Genomic DNA, 19,033 nt, shown 5'->3' with positions numbered 1-19,033 from the left:
CCGTTGCTTGCGTTGTGAACCGTAACCTTGTTTCGAACGCTCCTCACTTCGCGTAACTCCCACGTCAACTTAACGACAACAACAATAACTTTATTGTACCCTGCAAGTTGAATTGTAATAATTTAAGGGAAAGAACTTGTATATATGATTCAAAAGATATTGACCTCTTGTTTCGCTCAGGCAGTGGGGGGTAACGCGAGAGTCAAACGCGCGTGAAATGTCCCGCGCATGGCTCTCGATCCAACACCTCGCGCGCTTAATTTTTCCGCGTCGCGCTCGAAGTTTCCTTTGAACAATATTAGTCTTCCTGGTACTTGAATATAGTAACATGGAATACGTGACCCATTAAATGTAAACTGGTTTCATACTCGTTAGTTACTTTCTTGTTTCGTAATTTTATTATTATTTTGTGGGGGGGGGGGGGGTGGGGAGGGTTGCACCTTCTCTTCCGTGATATTTTTCAAAAAGTAACTGTCATATCAATAAAAGAGCAGGTGAGGTTTGCTTGAATTCTTTCTCCTAATTTAGGGGCTTTCTAGTCCATTACGGCCAATTCAGAATAGTGCCGACGGGTACCAAGTGCCACCGAAAACATCCTAGTCTGCTTCTCGGAAGGTGTTCATGATCTCTGAAGTTTGATTGCGCGGTTAGGGAGGGATTGGTGTTCAGGATATGATTTTCTGAATACATTTCTAAGTGCTCGGAAGATTTAGATTCGATTTGCTCACAAAAGTTAATCGTAAGGAGTGCTTAGGAAAATCGTGATTCTCGCACGCATGATCGGTTTTAATTGAGTGTTGGGAAACCAACGATTTATTTCGTGAAATTGCTTCCTGTACGCAAGACAAATCGTGGTCAGTGCTCGTGGCAGCCACGAAAAAAGGGCAGCGCTCTTGAGCGATCTTTTAAAGATCAGCCAAGCTAGAATATCAGCCAATCGCTGTTTTCAAATGCAAATGCACACGTGATTTTGGTCACGCTTGAATAACATTCAATAGCACGATAAATTTGCATACATACAGACATGTGGAGGCCAAATATATGTCTTTATAAATACTAGCCGGCCGATATACTGCTTGGTTACCCATTATATCTGGGTATAGAGAAGGCGTTAATAACTCCTGAAATAGCCATCAATCGCACCGAAAGGGCTTCGAAAGTTCCCATTCCTTACTCAAGGCCTCACAGCCGTGGGATTGGCGAAGTTTGAAGAGAGAAATGAAAGGTGGTACTTTTAAATATACCTTTGTTAACTTCTATTAGATAAGGCAGGCCAGTCCCTGTGTTCTACCATTTACTATTTCGCTTGTATTTATAATACAACCTTATTTTGTAGCAGTTTGCCATTCTTGTCATTTACTCTGAAATGGCTTATCAGCTATGTTTTCCCCGCTGGAACCGACTAGAAGGATATATTCCGTGATTGGGTTATCTGTTGACATAATCCCGAAAGAAATTCTTGAATTTGAGATTGTTTAAACAAAGAACGACTATTCTGGCACCGGCATTTGATGTCTCTGGCATGTAAATGACTCGAACATATTTTCCTTAGCCCGAAAGAAATTTTACAATTCATTTCCGGTTGAGTCATTTGAACTGAACAGACTTGCTCAGTTCTTCTTTATCTTTAACGTAATTGATAATAACAAAACAGGTTATTAACTGGGATAAAGAATTCTATTGCATCGAAAGGGAGTTAATTTTGTCATCGAGGTCCTGGAGTCACTCTATAGAGTGTGAATCCTCGGGGAAGATTTGAATCTATAGTTGTTATGAATAATTTACAAGTGTATTCTCCGGTGTTTCTCCTCTTCTTTACTTTAGGGTATAAGAACGTTCAATGAGTTTCATATTTGTTAGGAGACGCGTACTTTCCTCCTAGGATGACACAGACAAGTTAGAAAATTACTGACTCCACGGTGAATCAATATGCCACTTTAATCTGGATTTAAATCCATATGTTTCGTATCTTAACGCGGCAAAGTACAGTGTGACCTCATAAACCTGCTGTTGGTTCCGCACACAAACGGAAAAGACGAAACCAGTCAGAATCGTTAGAATTGAGTTTTCAAGGCTACCTTGATAGGTTAATAATAATCTTATTTGGTAAAATCTGAGAGAAAATGAACAACTTTATTTCAAACAGACAAAAAGGAGAGTCGGCATCCTCATTACAGGAAAGAGGCACTCAGAGGTATTTAACGGATTTCTTCATAATTTATGTAAAGAGGAGAAAAAATGGACTGCGGACTCTGGAATTATTGGCTTAAAGCAGCGACGAAAATTTTATTCCATTCAGTTAGAAATTAAAGACGTGATGCAAAATTTGTTGGCTGACGACATGAAAAGGAACAGCAGGAAATGGTGGTTTTTTGCGCATGGAGACCATGGGCTCCTGTGTACGTTCATAACCGCCCTGAACGTCTTGCGTGTGTGCTTTACAGTTCAATGCATCTCCTTCTATTTTTCCTCTATTCCTCTGATGGGCGTCAAGTTATCAACAATTTCAGAGGTTTAGGGGGAGGGGGATAGGCGTGAATTAAAAGACTTTTTTTAGTCTCTTTAACTTAAGGTCCTGTCACGGTAACGTTGCTTATGGCAGCAAAAGAGAAAGCAACACTAGAGATAGACGAGCTATGTGTATTTTTCCTTTTAGTGTACACTTAAGAAGAGAATCATTCCCCTGGGGAGCCCTTGTTATCTGTTCTTCGTTCACAATCATCTTTTAAATACATTATCATACATTACTGTGACCATAAGTCACGTGATCCCGCTGTTTTGCGTCGGTTTCACTCGCCTTCATCTCAGAAGAGTGGGAAAATCGCTTTATTTTTCTTTTTGTTTTCCATGGACGTCGTCCTGTAAGACGCCAAGCGTTTTTCTAACCTTCTTTGCACAAGATTTTGTTGCTTTAAAAAATCTAGCCACATTTAAATGGCTTCGGAAACGAGAACATCGATCATGGCTCATTCCAAAGTGGATGGGAAGAATAAAGATGAATCCAACGAAATGGAAGTTGACAATAATCAGCACGTGTCCAAGACGGAGAGTGATAGCGATGGAGAATATCATGGTTAGAAACTTAATGAATGAAATACGGCAAAATTTACCCAAACAATCGAACTCTCAGTTGACTTGTTTTTCTTTTTCAGAACCCGGTATGCGAGTAGGACATGAGTACCAAGCCATTATCCCACAGCTTGTCTCAGATAGTAAGCTTCAATTAACTATATGTTTACGTTATGTTTTTTTACGATAATTACGACCAATTGCAATGATTCTTTCCTAAACCAAGGATAAATCAGATGGGAAAACGCTTTGTAATCTGTTTCGACGGAGAAGAGTCAACTTATTTTAATTTCAACGAGTTCAAAAGCTGTTCGGATCGCTGTTTCGGTTGTAAAATGCTAATTACAACTTTAACCTCTCGCAGGACCCACTATTGTGATGGTTTTAGCCACTTTGTCGCCTTTCTTTGAAAAGTGATATCAACCTTTGTACTTTATTGGCCGAAATCGTTTAGTTGTGACAAGCGTAAATATTCTGACTTTTGCTCGATTCAAATTGAGTTACGTAAGCGTCCGTTTTAGCCTTTCCTTCCAAGCACAGACTTCATGAATTGCATCGTCAAATCACATTTTATTGATAATTCGGAGCAACTTTGAAAATTAACCAGTTTACTTGGGCGTTTTGGGAGAAAGGAAAGAATCAGGGGCTGTATTTTGGTCACTTGCCAGAAACGAATGGAAGGGAATTGAATATTTGGGAGAATTTTTTCCAAGTGAATGAATCATTCATGTTTGTTAGTTTTATGGTGTGTTTCACTTCATTCTGCTTAATTTGTAATGTTTCATGCTTGTCAGTCAATAAGGTTTCATTAATTTACGTTTTGTTAGTAATTACTTGAAAGTAATGTGACGTAAATAACAATAATATTTGTCAACGATAAAATGATGTATGAAATGGATCATGTATGAACTGTGGATATGAAATCAAGTGAAGCTATGATCCTTGCAGTTATGAACGCAATTTTTGCAATTGCGTAAAGAAGCCTAAAAAATTCAGGACTTCCTTACGCAATTGCAAAACTTGCGTTCATAACTGCAAGGATCATAGCTTCACTTGATTTCATATCCACAGTTCATATATGATCCATTTCAAATATCATTTCATTGTTGATTCATTCAAATGGTCACGTTAGCAAGTCTAAATTCAAATGCGATCGATCATTTTTTTGGGAGTGCAAACAATTTAAAGATTTGGGTAGTAAACGGAGCGCAAAAATGGTAGCTAATGGATTCTTTTATCGTTGTGCTTTGTGTTAGTTTGTGGGAGGTGCGGTAGCCTCATGGTTGGAGTGCCCGACTCCGGATCAAGTGGTCTGGGTTTGCGTCCTGGCCTGGGACATTGGTTTTGGTTCAGTAGCAAAGTTACAAGAGCAATATTTGTTTAAAAAAATTATAATGTATGACACGATAAATTACCGAATGTAGTAAACTTTGCGTCTTTCTTCAATAATTCCTTTAGACAAAGAAGATGCCAAGCATGATCCAAATCTTAAGCATAATGCTCTTCTTGTGTGGTCTCCAGTTGATGAAATTCCAAATGCAAAATGTAAGTGCTGTTACTTCAAAATTTACAGTTACTGTACAGGTATGGCACACTTTCTTGGGACTGTTCCTTTTGTGCTTCTTCGCAGGGTTTTCAGTAAGAAGGAAAGGGGGTGGAGAAATTTATTGAGTAGGTAGTAAAGGGACAACTAGCACCCAAGGTGCATGCATCAAGAGGGTCTGCAGGAATTTTCCTTCAGGAAATTTTTTTAATTTGGACCTTGCAGAATGCATTTCCTGCACTTTGGAGGGAGATTCTTTTGCTGTTTTCATGGATTTTGCCAATCCAATGGTCGCATTTTGTGCTGCATGTTTTGCATAATTATTATTTGTAGAAGTTTGGGTGATTTCCTAATCAAACTAGGAGGCAAATTCAAGTAAAATATTTGGCAATTTTTGCCAGCTGTAACTGAAAACTCAGTCTTTTGATTGTGGGAATGTGTATTCTCTTGGGAACAGGGTCGATGAGCGAGATTGCTTCACTTCCACTAATATTTCTGGGCTGTGATTACCAGACTCAGTGTGATACGTGTGCTAAATTACTATTTGTTTGGTCTTAACTTGACTGCTAGAAGTTTTTTCTTTGTTAAGAAAATAAATAATTATTTATTTATTTATTCATTTACATTTACAAGTACAGTATTCATTTTCCTTCATATATTGAGCTCTTGTGCTCAGCTATAAGCTGAAACTTTAATATGCTATACTTGCATGTATTAGTGTTAATATCAAGTGAGATATCATTCTGACATTTGCCAGCTACCAACAGTGGTACCCAGCATTCTGTACCCTTTTGGTAGGACATTCTCAAGAAGCTGTGCTCACAGCATCTAGCAGATCGTAAAATGATATTTCACTTTGTGCGTTAGGACGAAGTATAGGATTCAGCTCCGACTCTTTTCTTTCAGGTTGCAATTTTGCTGCGCTTGCGTAAGATTTCTTTGCTCCTTTGTAGGGTACTCATAGGGTCTTGTTCACTTTTGAAATTACAAGATCCACCTTGCCTTGACTTTTTCGCTGCACAACCAGCATGGAAGGAACAGAACCACAACCAACAAACAATGCCTTAAATTATGAATGTCCAGTAATATGCAAGTACTTGATTAACACACCAACAACATTATTATAGGTCCTGAGGAACTTTTACTTAAATGAACAGAATACAGTAGCTGGAACTCAGAAAATTTCTTTTTTGGCTGAGTTGAGCATATCCAGCTAACTGTCAAATTTACACAAAGTCTGGTCCTGAATATCTTGTTTGTTAGCTCTTAGACATCTGTGTGGCTGTGAGCAGGACTCTAGCTCTGGACAATCTTTACTTGTCTTTTACTTCAAATGATTGATTTCCAGTTCTTTCCTCTTATTACATGACTTTATTATAATTACATGAATGTCATTGAAATCAGAAACTCTTGAGGCTTCACCTGTTAATAGTCACTCGCTTTTTATTTCATTAGTGGATGACTATGTTCATGTTGCAAAAGATAAACATGGATACAATGTAGAACAGGTTTGTGTAATTCTTGGGAAAAAATATTTTTATGAAATGAAATACCAATACATGTATCTTTTCTACAAACAACAGTTACATTAAAATCCCTCCAACAGTGTGTGCTCAACTAAAAGAATTTTAACCCTACGTATTTAAAGACTTTTCAAAAGTAGAACTAATGGCTTATGAGCTTTATTGGCCATTCTTTGCTTTGTAGTGATTCAAGTTCAGTTTATTGATTTTAAAGTTTTCTTAACCGAGATGGTGAAACACCCCACAGATAAGCCCTAAGCACATTTTGCCCGTTACTAGGCCAGGCTGGGACATTGGAACTCTGTGCCGACAGTTTGTTTCTTTAAAGGCCCATGTTTACTGTACAGGCATTACATGCCGTGGAACAATTTTCATATGTGAAAATAATCCCGTCAAAGCTGAAATTCATCCAATCATATAGCTACGATAAGCAATGCAAATTTCCATAATAAAAACAAATAGTTGAAAAGCCTGTCAGTTGAAGGTGAGCCTTTAGCCCATTGACTTCTGATCTGCCGTCCGTTGACAAGTAAAATCGTCAGGCATTAGACAAGAGTTAAATCTAAAAAGTCTCACTCCGAGGAGTCAATGATTTAAAGAGGACAAAGTTTATGAGTGGATGTAGAGGAGGAAAGTTACAAGAGCAATGAAGGAGGATTGCAAGTCAGGGTCTCTCCTATCTCAAATAGTCTTTATATTGAAAGAATCATTCACAGGTGTAATATTGTACTTACAAAGGCAGCAGTTTTTTTCCTTAGTTATTAATACTTTCTTATTGTGGTCAGGCACTTGGAATGCTCTTGTGGCATAAACACAATCTGGAAAGATCGTTAATGGACTTAGCCAACTTTACTCCTTTTCCAGGTACACGTTTACTCAATGTTGGTATGTAATTTCCTGTTGCCAGTACATGTACAGCAACTTGTATAATAATATTTATTGACATAAAATGTGCAAATTTGAGTTTTCAGTCCGGAACCAGCGCAGCCCTTAGAAATTAGTGTAGGCATAATGTTCTTCTTTTCCTTTACATCTTCCTAATTGCAGATGAATGGAGCATGGAAGATAAAATACTGTTTGAACAAGCATATAGTTCTCATGGAAAGAGCTTCAAGCGAATCCAACAAACAGTATGTTACACTGCTATTGAATTTTTCTTTGCACTTTATCAACCCTTTCATATCTAAAGCCCCCCCCCAGTGGATGAGTAAACTCATCTGGCATTAGACAGGGAAATTTGTAAGTGGGATCTTTAACATCTCAGTTTATGAACATTGAAGGGCCTTGAGGTGGTTCCTACGGTTTATAGTCCTTTTCCGAGAAGACTTGAAAGTCTAACCATTTGCGGATGTTATTACAAAGACAGCACTTTCTCCTCAGTTATTTGAAGACCCTGGGTGTTGGTGTGGCCGGAGCCAAACTCACTACCTCCCACATGACAGTCCGATGCTCAACCAACTGAGCCAGCCATGCACGGTTTGCATGGTCTGCATGTTTATTAATATTTTGTACTCACTTTACTTTAGCTTCCAGATAAGTCAGTGGCTACTCTTGTCAAGTATTACTACTCTTGGAAGAAAACAAGAAGTCGAACGAGTTTGATTGACCGGCAAGCAAAGAAAATGGCTGTTCAAAAAGAACCAGTCAAGTAAGTCTCTCTCACCATGTGAGCCTAAAAGACATCTTCCTGGAAAAAAAGAGAATTTAATTTTAAATAATTTTTTGTAATGCTTGTTCTTGAAAGTTCCGAAACTTTTTGGGCCCTTTTCGGGTGTCACAATAAAATAATTTTATTGTGACACCCGAAAAGTGTATCTTATGATAAAGTATGATTTGAAACTTCAAACATTGAAAACATGTCAAAATAAAAGCTTCTCAAAACAAGCTAATGGCAGGTTTTCGGAAATGGCTTCTTGGGCCTTCTTCGGAACGTTCGAGAAATGGGCCCAAGATAATGACTTACATGTACAGTGTACTTTCCAGTCTGCAGAAATTGGTTCCATCCCAGGGCTAAGACAAACTTTAGATTGTAAAATTTTTCCAAGGACCTGTAGTCAACTCCATTCTAAGTTGAAATTACATGTATGAAATGACTTGTCAGGCTCATTCGGGGACTTAAGCAATAATCAAATCAGTTAGAACAAGAACAACAGAAAAATGCAAAGTATTTAATGAGGCTCAAAGCAAAAGCTCTTCTTGCTCTGCACACACATATGTGTTCTCAGGGGTACACAACAAAGGTGTTCTGCAAAATATCAGTCTGTTCCGCAGTGGAAATTCAGCTGGCTGGCAAGTTATCAATTTCCATACTCTTTTGCTGGGAAACTTTAAATATTTTTTAGCATTTCAATCCGTGCTGGCTGCATGAGAACAGAAAATGGGGGAGACTGGAGGAGAACTCTTTCATGAGAAGTTTACTGCTGGTTCAACTTATCACATGTTGAAAAAAAAAAACCTGTTTTGACAGGTTTAAATTCATGAGGTTCTTAAATTGCTGGCTGGGAAACAGTGACACAAAGTCGGTTGGATGAGAGTTTTAATCACTATCTAGCTGAGAGATGCTTATAATCATCCAGGGAAAGTGGAATGCCTTTTTTTCCCCCAGCAAAATTACATGTAAAAAAAAAAAGCGAAAAATGTTTTGAGCATTTTCTTTTATGTTTCTTGCCTATTATTATGCATTTTGGAGATAAGCTTCGCTGGGTGCCCCTGTGTTAACATTTTCGAGTGTTTGAACCCTCTCGCATAGTTGTCCTATGCTCTGTTGATTAAGCAATTGTTGTGTTTCTTTCTTTATAATGTGCAGTGATCCAGAGAGTGACAACAGTGACTCAAGTGATAGTGACTTTGAACCTGAGAAAGAGGTATTAATCCGTTGACCCCTGGGGGTTCCCCATTGACGAGTAAAATCATCTGGTGTTAGACAGAGTAAAATACTAAGTCTAGCCAGTTCAGGCTGGTTTGGGTGTCAAAGAGTTAATTAAATACAATAATAATCTGATCCAGTTTGATGAAACATTTTGCCCCTAAGAAGTTCGCCATCGATGTGTAAAGTGGTCTGGTGTTACAACAGTTTTTGTTATTTTTTGTGAGGCATTAAAAGTGGAATTATGAAAATGGCAAAAATGTGATTCCTACAGAATTAAAAAATATATACCGGTATGTTGAGATTTATCTCAGCAGAGCAAAACATTTGAGGTTAGGGACATTTAAACAATGACTAATTATTGTCTGAAGTGCATTGTAATAATAAATATCCACTTAATAAAAAGAAAGATTATATCACTGGCACCTTTCCTTGACTGTTGAAATTTATTTAACTCTTTCTATGTCTCTGTTGTTTTTATAGCAAACGAGACAAACCAATGGCCAAAGCAAACCAAAATTAATTAATAAACAGCCAACAGTGCAAGTATGTTTATTTTGTGTTAATGCTTTATTTTTTTGTACTTTTAATGTGTATGTGTGTACTTTTTTTCTAGTTTGCTGTCATTCTGTATTCTTGATAGTCAAATTTTACTCTACTCTTGTTGACTCCTCCTTTCCCATTTCCTTCTCTACTTCACAGTTTCCCCCTACAGGTCCTAATCCACTCAACTCTTCTTTACCTACCCCTTTCCTGCCATTCCATTCTCTTGCATTTCCCTCCCTCATCTCGTTCCTCTTCTCCTTGTGCTAGTGTCTCTTGTCTTTTCTTTTTGTTGCTAGCAGCATCCATGGCATTCTCACTTGAGTTCGACTTGAACCACATGAGAATGCCATTTATTTTTATTGCAATACTTGATTGACCAAGCTCAGCTCAATTCTTACGATGTCGCACACAGTGAGGAATTTGCCTCGCAAAGCCAAAAATATCCAACATGGTTCATTTTATCCTCACAGCCTTGCGAGGCAAATTTCTCACCAAAATTTCCTTGCGCACACAAGAAAACGGCTGACCAGGCGGTTTGCACAGCTCTTTCATCAACATGTGTGAGCAGTGGGCTTTAGTCCTTCCCTACGCTACTTAAATCAAGGTTAAAATCAAGGTTAATTTAATTTTTATCTTTACTATCTATTTTGCCAGTTCACTTCTATACTTATGTATATATTTTTTTCCTTTCATCTAATTCCTGTTGTATTGGCCATCTCGGAAGCATTTGCTACTATGGCCACTATGCACTTTTCCACTTTTTCTCACTCAAGTAAACTTAGTCTATTAATTTCTTTCTTTCTTTTAATTGTTATGTCCATTATTTATTTTTTGAAATAGTGCATAATAATAATAAATCTTATGCGTTATTTTTTTAACCATAGATCAAAATGTAAATTGGTGAAAAATCTTTTCCAGGGATCACAACCAACAGTTAACCTCTCAGGTCCTTGTGGTAACTGCCACACACAGTCCAGCCAGCTTCATGCCACACAGAAAGGAAACATGTGCAGTGCTTGCTACCAATTTTTAAGGTACAGAAAAAGGGTGGCAGGACTCTAGTTTTTGTTAACCCTTATTGGTGGCCAGGCTGACAAACACATAACTACAATTGTGATTTCTTGAAAAGGACAGTAGAAGTCTGGATAATGGAGTTTGTAAAATTGAAAATATTTATAGAAATGTAGGACTGTAGTCACAAGAATCACTAGAGCAAAAGCTTGGGTTTATTGCCAGTGACACTGGCAGTCCTTGTATGAGAATAAGTACTCACATAGATTTTTATGAGCCCTCAGAAGATGACAACTGGCTTTTTATAGCAAAATCACATAATTATGTTTTTGTTAGCTTTCGGCGTGAACCTTGGCAAGACTGTTTGATTATTCATCTTCATTTATCTCTTTGATTCTCGACTTTATTTGTTGAATGGTTTTGATGATGGTGTGACAGTGAAAACCGGCGATACAAAAAGAGCACCTTTGGAGCAAACATAGAAAATGATACCAACAGTGCAATCCCACCCTACCACCCTACCCTCTCACCCAACTCATTGTCTCAACATTGTGTTATGGGGGAGGGGAAGCTGTGGTACCCCGGTAATAAGATTTATGTCATGAAAAAGGAAGTCTCAGAGTTATGTCCAGGATTGTAGGTACATGTAATAATTGAGTTCATTGACTTGTTAAGTATTATGTTGAAGTACATATACAAATTGTAAACAGAGTCAAAATGTTGCTTTTAACAGACGAACTGGTACTCTGCGACCAAGACATGAAGGAAGAGAAACAAGAACTGGTCATAGAGGAAGTAAAGTTAAAAGAAAAGCACCAAAGGTATTTGCTTAAACATGGAGGTGGGCGATAAAAAAGCAGTACCCAGTGTACATGCAAACAGAAATCTTCCAAAGCTTGGACAGCAAACCTTTGCACACAGTAGCACTCAATAATAATTTGTTTGTGTTTTTTGTCCTTAACTTCCTCTACATGTCTGGAAAAATCTTTTTTGAGTTCCCTATTTGTAACTGTTTTACTGTGACTGTTGTTCGCCGTCTTTGATGTTTTTAACCAAAACCAAGAATTAAAGCAAAGTTCTCTGTTTTTGAGAACCTTTGGTTAATAATAGTGTACACTATTTATGAGTCAATGAGTTACTGCAGTTAACCAAACTATAAAATGAAAGCTAAAATTTCAGAGAGTGCTTAGGCCTAATCACTGAAACAAGGGCTTAGGCTAAATCAATAAATTATTGCTATATTGACTGTGACTTTCATTGACTCATGTATGGCTCATGACTCATGACTCATGACTCATTGACTCATTGACTCATTGATTTATTAACTCATAAAACATGGGACCTCAGTTAATAATTAATAAGTGATTTTAAAATAACCAGTGTATTGTTGATAACCCTTCCAATCTAGTTGATGCTATGTTGTTGTTAATAGTGCTTCACTTCTAAAAAAATGAAGAATCTACAGATGTAGATTGAATTTTTATCCTTTTTAAACCTGTACTGTTGCTAAAGTTTTTGAAGTGATGAAGTTAATTCAGGGGCTTTGGTATTTAAAATACATTCCAAGCATTACTGGGATTCTGCTAATAAGTATAAGTATTTCATTGTTAGTAAGGAATGTTATTACTGTAAGTATTGTTAGTAAATTGTGTTAGTTTAGTACTAGGTAGCACTGTATGTATGTATGTATGTATATTAATAAGTATTGTAAGTATTGTGTATTAAATAAAGTAAGGCCTCTTGAACCTAAAAAATTACTGTGATTCTCCTCCCAGGGAATGGTTCTATCGCAAGAATATCTTGTAGCTGTGTCTGGTACCCATGGCGATACGCATGTACGACCCCTAGAAATGGAAATAGTGAATTTAAAGAGACAGATACAAATGAACAAGCAGTCAATAAGCCAGAACAAATACCAACTGGACAGTGGAATTGAAGTCTTCAGACAAGGAGATGTAAGCATAATAATTAAGCCATGGTAACCTCAGTTACACTTTGGGCTCTGCATGGTCGACACTGTTTTCATTGCATGGTTTCCTCCATTTGGTTGATTGTTTAGAGCAACCGTCACTTTAATGACAGAAATTGCGTTTCGAGTGAAAATAATACAAAATGTATTTACATGGTGGCATTCTCTGTGGATGTTAAGGCTTACTTTCTTCTCCAAGGTTGTCTCATCAATAGCTATAGTCGCATCTTTATGAAGAAACGATTTAAAATAGTTTTAGCAAACACATGCATCTGCAGTTAATAATCAGTACATGAAATGTACTGTCAGTTTTCCGATGTGTTGCCCAATATGCATTGCCAAAATTCATATCGCGAGTTTGTTACGTGTTGGTGACGCATCAGCCTTGTGCTTGGTTCACAGCATACCTTTTTAGCTTTTCAGCCTTGTATAGTACCCTAGTTATAGTCCATGGCCTGGTTGTTCGAAAGCCGATTAACTTAATCTAGGATTAGCGTAAACTTTGGTTTGCTTTTTTAACTTTTGGGTGAAAGCTTTTTTTGGATATTTTCGGTTTTCAAGCTTGACTTCGTCTAATGTAAAATTTTGCCAAATATCAGCGTTGTACAACATTTGGGAGTAGAGAAATAAACTCCTTGGTTAATTTTTAATCTGGGATTAGCGTTAATCGGCTTTCGAAGAACTGGGCCCATGCCTCTAAATAAGTTGTGCCAAAATTTTCACGTAGTGAATTTGTAACTCTGGTGCTATCCAAGTCATGTCATTTACATCATAATTTGTAGCACACAAGAAACAAGATGCAACTTTTCCAACAGTACAGCTAATGCTTCTTTAAGAAACATCACCTTTTAAATTTACCATCAGTTGAATCAAAGAAGTCGCCAAGTGCCCTTGTGCCAATGATCCTAGTCAGGAAACAAATACAGATAACATGACCCCATGACTTTTATCTTTTAGCAAAACAACAAGAACAATGCTAGATGGTCAAACGAAGAGTTGTTATTAGCTGTTCAATGTAAGTATTTTTATCACAAGTTCATGTACTTCTAAGAAATTAGGTTGAAATAGTTCATTTTTGGCCAGGAACTGTTATCCCAATAATACTTTTGTTTTGATTGTTTAAAGTCTATTATGCAAAAAAGTTGTTGTTTTTTTTAAGGCTATTTTTGTAATTTATTATTGTTATTATGTAGGATAAATATAGATTACATCATGGTTGGTGAGTGCATACAATTTTTTTTCACCAATTGTGGGGGATCGCTTAAACGAACAAGTGAGTGAAGCAAATGGGTGAGTTTAACGATCTTTCATAACGAGTGAGTAATAAAAATTGTACAAACGAGCCAACCATGAAGTAATTTGTTTATTATATAAGTACAGAGATCATAAAGTTAATGAAGTAAGTGTGAACTGAGAGGCTATCAAACCACTGATCGTGAACTAAAGCCCCAAACAAATAGCAAAATGTTTTTTTAAATCAAAGACATTTTTACTTTCCATACCTTGCTTCAACACTTAGAAAACTTTTAAAGGTTTTCTGAAGTATTTTGGGGAGAAAACTAAGCAATAAAAGAACAAATTTTTCTCCCACCATCAGTGCACAGGCCACCCATGGCCAACGTTCAACATATTACTAGCCAATCTGGCCAGAGTTGTTCAAAAGGTGGACAACACTATCCCCTGGATAAATCACTATCCATTGAATGGCACAATTCATTTTGCTATTACTTATCCACTGGATAGTGATTTATCCAACAGATAGTGGTATCGATCGTTTGAACAACTAAGGCCAGACTGTTACGACATTGAATGTCGTTTTTATTTTACCACAGAAATTCAGATGTACGTAAATCTATATACTTATATAATAAAAAGACTTATTTTCAGTTGTGGTTTTTTTCTAATGAAATGGATGTCAGGGGAGAGATCCCTAATGTGTATTTGTGCAGAGAGAAATGACAGCTTGAAATACATCTATCTGTGTTGTGCAACACAGAAACTGTAATTTTTTTAAAGTTTATTTTGAATGTTCACCCACTATTTTGTAGAACAATACATTTGAATAAAGAAGATAAACTGAGCGTTTATGTACACTGTACAAATGAATCAGGGTAAAAGTTTCTGTCTTTTTTGTCCATGAATGAGTTGAAAAATAGGAGATATAGAGGTTTCTATTGTCACTGACGACTGCGTTGTAGTTGGCTGTCACACTGAATTTCTTCAAGGTATTAATCTTTTTAACAACTTAATATAATTTAACAACTGCGTCGCTAAGTGGAGGTTGAGTGCCTGAGACATCCTGGAGCTTCCACTATTCGCAGCCAGCTCCAAGATGGAAACTGCACTGATAGCTGACAAAACCAGCCAAACCAGCCAACGAGCCCCCCCCCTCCTGTAGAAGACTGGCACCTGTCACACTGATAAACAGTGGAAAGTAGGGAGTGGTGGGTAGGGGGGTAAAAAACCGCTATATGCTCCACACGAAATGCTCCTCCTTCCAGCCACACCAATGATTTAGCTCTACAACGCAAAGAACAGGGAATCCAACGCATGTGCAAATATAGTAAAACCACTGACAACAATTGACTGCAGTCGCTCCTAGTCTATAACTCAGTTAACCTGCCTGTAACTTCATTATAAATAACCGCTAATGTAATCGCCACATACTTCATCCAACAGCTGTGAGACGCTACGGCAAAGATTTCCAAGCCATGGCCGAAGTGTTGGGTAACAAGAGTGTTAGTCAATGCCGCAATTTCTTTGTGAACTACAAGCGTCGCTTCAACCTGCAGCAAGTTCTAGAAGAGTATGAAGCCGAACAGGGTATAACAAGCAGTGACAGAAAAGATGACGACTTACAGGTTCTGCACATGTCTGGGTCGCCTGCTGGGAGCAGTGGAAACTCGTCACCAAGTCAACCAGACAGGTCTTCACCTTCTTTTCCATCTCAGGGTGAGTTGACGTGTACATGTAATGGATTAATAACCCTTTGACTTCCATAATCTGAAAGTTCATGCCTGTATCTATTTTCACAGATGTCTTTGTTGGGTGGTCATGAGAATTTGTTGTTACATCAGGATCATATGCTTAAGCTGATCATCATCTTCATTCTCAATACTTGTCTTCCTGACTTTGTACTGAAATTGAGATGAGACTTTACATACTAATCAATCCTAGGAGTCGAAGGGTTAATTAAAGTAGCTACAACAACAGATTGCGTGAAATTTCACGACACAGTGTGGCCATGAGATAGGTGTGGAACATCACAATCAACATGCCGAACTGTAGAACAGGTACAAAGAAATGTTACAAAGGTGAAGGGTTAGGTAAAAATGAACCAATGATTGCATTTGATAATCTCCAAATAGCTTAAAGGGGCTGTGTCACGAAACTCAGTCAAATTCACTAACTGGGGACGGGCAACCAAATCAAGTGAAACATAAAAATACCTACTTAAAACACTGAAGGAGGATTTGAATAAAACAGCAAAATGCAGAATGAGGCAGGGATGGGCAAAATTAGAGAAGATTGAAATGGATCGCAATTGGGGTTTTCAAAAACAGTTCAGCCTAACAGTTTTTTAAAGTAGATCTCATTTGTCTGTGACTTAAGTTATGTTTACTTGACAGACATTTTTTTATCTGGAACGTTTGAGCAATGAGGTGCGAATAATTGTTATTGATAAAACTACACAAAATCAGAGGGCTGCCTTGACACTGCCCTTTCAACCCAACTTGTTGCAGGTTTATGCCTTATATAATATGCATTTTAAAGGGTTTTTTTTACATTCTGTGCTAGGTATGCCTGGTCAACCTCCTCCGCTATTGAAGCCTTCAGGATCACAGTCTCAGCAGCGACACCCGCCTCCGTTACAGCCCCAGGGAGGGGTTCCTCGAGCAAACCAGGGTGGACTCCAGGGACCTCCACCCCTGATAAAACCCCTGGTGCGACCAATTCAGCCGCAGGTGAGATAGTAGTTTTCCTGATTACACTTGGCATTTTTCTGTTTTGAAAGAAATGTATACATATATACATTTCTTTCATCACGTTTTTTTCACGGGAACAATGAGTACAAAGATTTTCTCATAGAACAACAGTGAGCCCGCGCAAACCAGCGTCATTTTGGCGGGAAAAAAAACGTGATACCGTCGTCATTTTAGTACGAGGTTTTGCAAAAATGTCGTAGTCTTAAAACAAGTCAACAACACGGTAGCAGTTTTGGCATTTGTCAATCAGCAAGAAGGCTCAGTTCCCAGCAATAAGAATAACGGAGAAACCTATACTGCAAAGAAAGGGTACGATTAATCGTACAGGTTATAAATTTTCCAAGTATGTTATCTGAAAACGGACAGTCAAAAGTCGTTCTCGTTCTCGTCCTAGAATCTAAAGGTTCCTACTGGTGGGCACCAAACTCAAATATGGCCACATTGGCAGTGTACTGATCTGCATCAGTACAATAAACCTGTTTCGCATTAATAAGCTCACTTCTTTTAATGCTCGGCGTTTTATTCCACGTGTTGATCCTCGAGAAAAGTCGTATACTCATGCACTACATAATTCTTAGTATCTCTTCATTCAATAGTCAGTTGCAGAAAGTCACGCAATCTCCGTTCAGTAGGAGGCCAGTGTGAGCACCATCACACAGCATAAAACGTTTGTAATTTTTAAGGAGTGATGTGATGTTGAAAAGAGAGGGTTCATTAGTTTCTGTAACACTTGTCAACTCTGAAGAGTCTATTCATTGTTCTTTTAGCCTCTACGTCCTCAAGTCAATCCAATGATGCGGCAGTCGCCTCCTTCGCATTTAATTCATCAGATGATGGACCAAAAATCCCCAGGGGTCCCCATTGGAAGATCTGAATCGCCTCACAGTGCTTCTGGCACCTCTCCGCTAAGGCAGACACGCTCGGGCATGTAACAAGAACAGTTTGTCCTGTCTTGTCTTGTCCTTCTATCAAATTACCTAATATTTATAATATTTTGCAGAAAGGGAATTTAAACGACAGGAACACACACGTTAACCTGTTCCCAGCTGTTGTTGGCCTGAAAGGCTTTTTAGTGTCTTTTCACGATGCTGTTTAAGAAAAGTGGGTCATTGGTTGTGGGAAGTTTGTTGCTTGTGAATGAAGGATGGTGGTGTCTATAACTTGCGAATTGCTTCATTAATTACGTTTGTAGCGTTCAAAAAGCCCTGGGGCCGGTTGCTCGAAGCCTGGTTAGTGCTAACCGTTGGTGAAGACGTATCAAAATTTATAGGTTTCCATGGTATTTAACACTGGTGAGCGCTTACCATCCTTCGAACAACCCGAGCCTGGTGGCAGACTGTCTTGGAAATCGTTTGCTCTAATTATCTACCGCATTGATGTGTTAAAAAATCGATCAATTTTTTGGGCATGAGCCATTTTATTTCAGTGGTGTTTCGTCAGTTAAATTTATATGGTGAATTTGAAAAAAAAAATGCAAATAGTACATAAAACAATACTTTATCTAAAGTGCAATATGGTATGGTCAAAAGACAGCCGTCGCAGTGATTTCAAGAGAGCTTTTGTTCATCATAATTTCAAGCTCCTAATGTTGGAACAGCATGTCACGATTATAATGATGTTTGACTAACATTGGCCGTTTCTTATACTAGCGTTGAGTGCGTCTTCGAAGACGCTCTTAACTGGAAAGTTCGTCCAGACGAATTATGCGTCTTGTGCCCGTATTTATACTGGACGAATTTAACAGACGCAACAAAAAAATGTTTGCGTAAGTTCCTCCCAGACGAATTATGAGTCTTATATAGTTCATCTCGTCTTTACACTAGACGAATAACAAGAGAGACGCATACTACGTCTGGACGGATTATGCGTCTCTATTATAAAAACGGCCATTGTTAATTAACTTGATGCTAGACAAGTATTGATCCAAAGCAATAGGCGCGTTCATACTGGAGATGTAAGAAGGCTCAAGTATGCCCAAGTTCTACTTTGAATGTGGACGGGGTTTATTTTAGTTGAATTACCATACTATGTAACCTTTGAAACGAGACAACTTTAGAGAGGCCGAAGTGCGATCTCAAGTCTAGTTTTACCCCTACTCGAAAGGTACTTGAGCAGATCAAAACATGCGAAGGCGATAAGACGTCAATCATTTGCTCTGGCTGGTTTTTGCCGCCAAGTGAATCTACAAGTAGTTTACTTTGTAATGGAGTATGAACGTTTGAATCAACACATTCAAGTCTCCAGTTGACTTGAGTCTCTGTCGCACTTTTGGCCGAATACAGGCCTTTCCGCCCCACGGTATTCTGACGACCCTTGTATGATAGCTAACCAACCCCAACTTTTTCATCACTAAAATGAGTGCTTAGACCTAATCATTGAAATGGGTTCTTAGAATTAATCATTAAAATGAGTGCTTTGACACAATACGTGGGGTGGATCGACTTTGGGGCGGAACATCTGGTTACCTTTTGGCCTACTTGGACACCAGTATGAACTCGCCTACAGTATCCTCAGCATTCA

The 19,033-nt window shown here is 38.1% G+C and overlaps 1 protein-coding gene and 1 long non-coding RNA gene across 3 annotated transcripts in view; one reads left to right on the top strand and one right to left on the bottom strand.

The window, feature by feature from the left end:
• Nucleotides 1-1,010: 1,010 nt before the first annotated feature.
• Nucleotides 1,011-19,033, top strand: part of LOC137984773 (REST corepressor 1-like) — an 18,997-nt gene continuing 974 nt past the window's right edge. The window contains exons 1-17 of one of the 2 annotated variants that reach the window (XM_068832048.1): nucleotides 1,011-1,225; nucleotides 2,147-2,194; nucleotides 3,153-3,212; nucleotides 4,528-4,614; nucleotides 6,068-6,120; nucleotides 6,921-6,999; nucleotides 7,183-7,265; nucleotides 7,662-7,783; nucleotides 8,942-8,999; nucleotides 9,485-9,547; nucleotides 10,466-10,581; nucleotides 11,292-11,379; nucleotides 12,334-12,513; nucleotides 13,485-13,542; nucleotides 15,207-15,479; nucleotides 16,326-16,492; nucleotides 17,281-17,973. In XM_068832048.1, coding sequence (XP_068688149.1) covers nucleotides 1,219-1,225; nucleotides 2,147-2,194; nucleotides 3,153-3,212; nucleotides 4,528-4,614; nucleotides 6,068-6,120; nucleotides 6,921-6,999; nucleotides 7,183-7,265; nucleotides 7,662-7,783; nucleotides 8,942-8,999; nucleotides 9,485-9,547; nucleotides 10,466-10,581; nucleotides 11,292-11,379; nucleotides 12,334-12,513; nucleotides 13,485-13,542; nucleotides 15,207-15,479; nucleotides 16,326-16,492; nucleotides 17,281-17,445 — 1,707 coding nt within the window. In that variant the 5' untranslated portion in view covers nucleotides 1,011-1,218 and the 3' untranslated portion in view covers nucleotides 17,446-17,973. Of the gene's footprint in view, nucleotides 1,226-2,146; nucleotides 2,195-2,762; nucleotides 3,074-3,152; nucleotides 3,213-4,527; nucleotides 4,615-6,067; nucleotides 6,121-6,920; nucleotides 7,000-7,182; nucleotides 7,266-7,661; nucleotides 7,784-8,941; nucleotides 9,000-9,484; nucleotides 9,548-10,465; nucleotides 10,582-11,291; nucleotides 11,380-12,333; nucleotides 12,514-13,484; nucleotides 13,543-15,206; nucleotides 15,480-16,325; nucleotides 16,493-17,280 lie in introns of those variants that run through there. The other variant, XM_068832047.1, reaches the window with a different exon arrangement.
• LOC137984774 (uncharacterized) overlaps nucleotides 13,418-19,033 on the bottom strand; it is an 8,332-nt gene continuing 2,716 nt past the window's right edge. Inside the window, exon 3 of the long non-coding RNA XR_011119166.1 lies at nucleotides 13,418-13,432. This is a non-coding gene — a long non-coding RNA (uncharacterized lncRNA). The remainder of the gene's footprint in view (nucleotides 13,433-19,033) is intronic.

This window comes from Montipora foliosa, chromosome 14, assembly GCF_036669935.1.
Source record: "Montipora foliosa isolate CH-2021 chromosome 14, ASM3666993v2, whole genome shotgun sequence".
Taxonomy (NCBI): Eukaryota; Metazoa; Cnidaria; class Anthozoa; order Scleractinia; family Acroporidae; genus Montipora; species Montipora foliosa.
The sequence above is the reverse complement of the archived record's forward strand: the minus strand, read 5'-3'. Positions and strand labels throughout refer to the sequence as shown.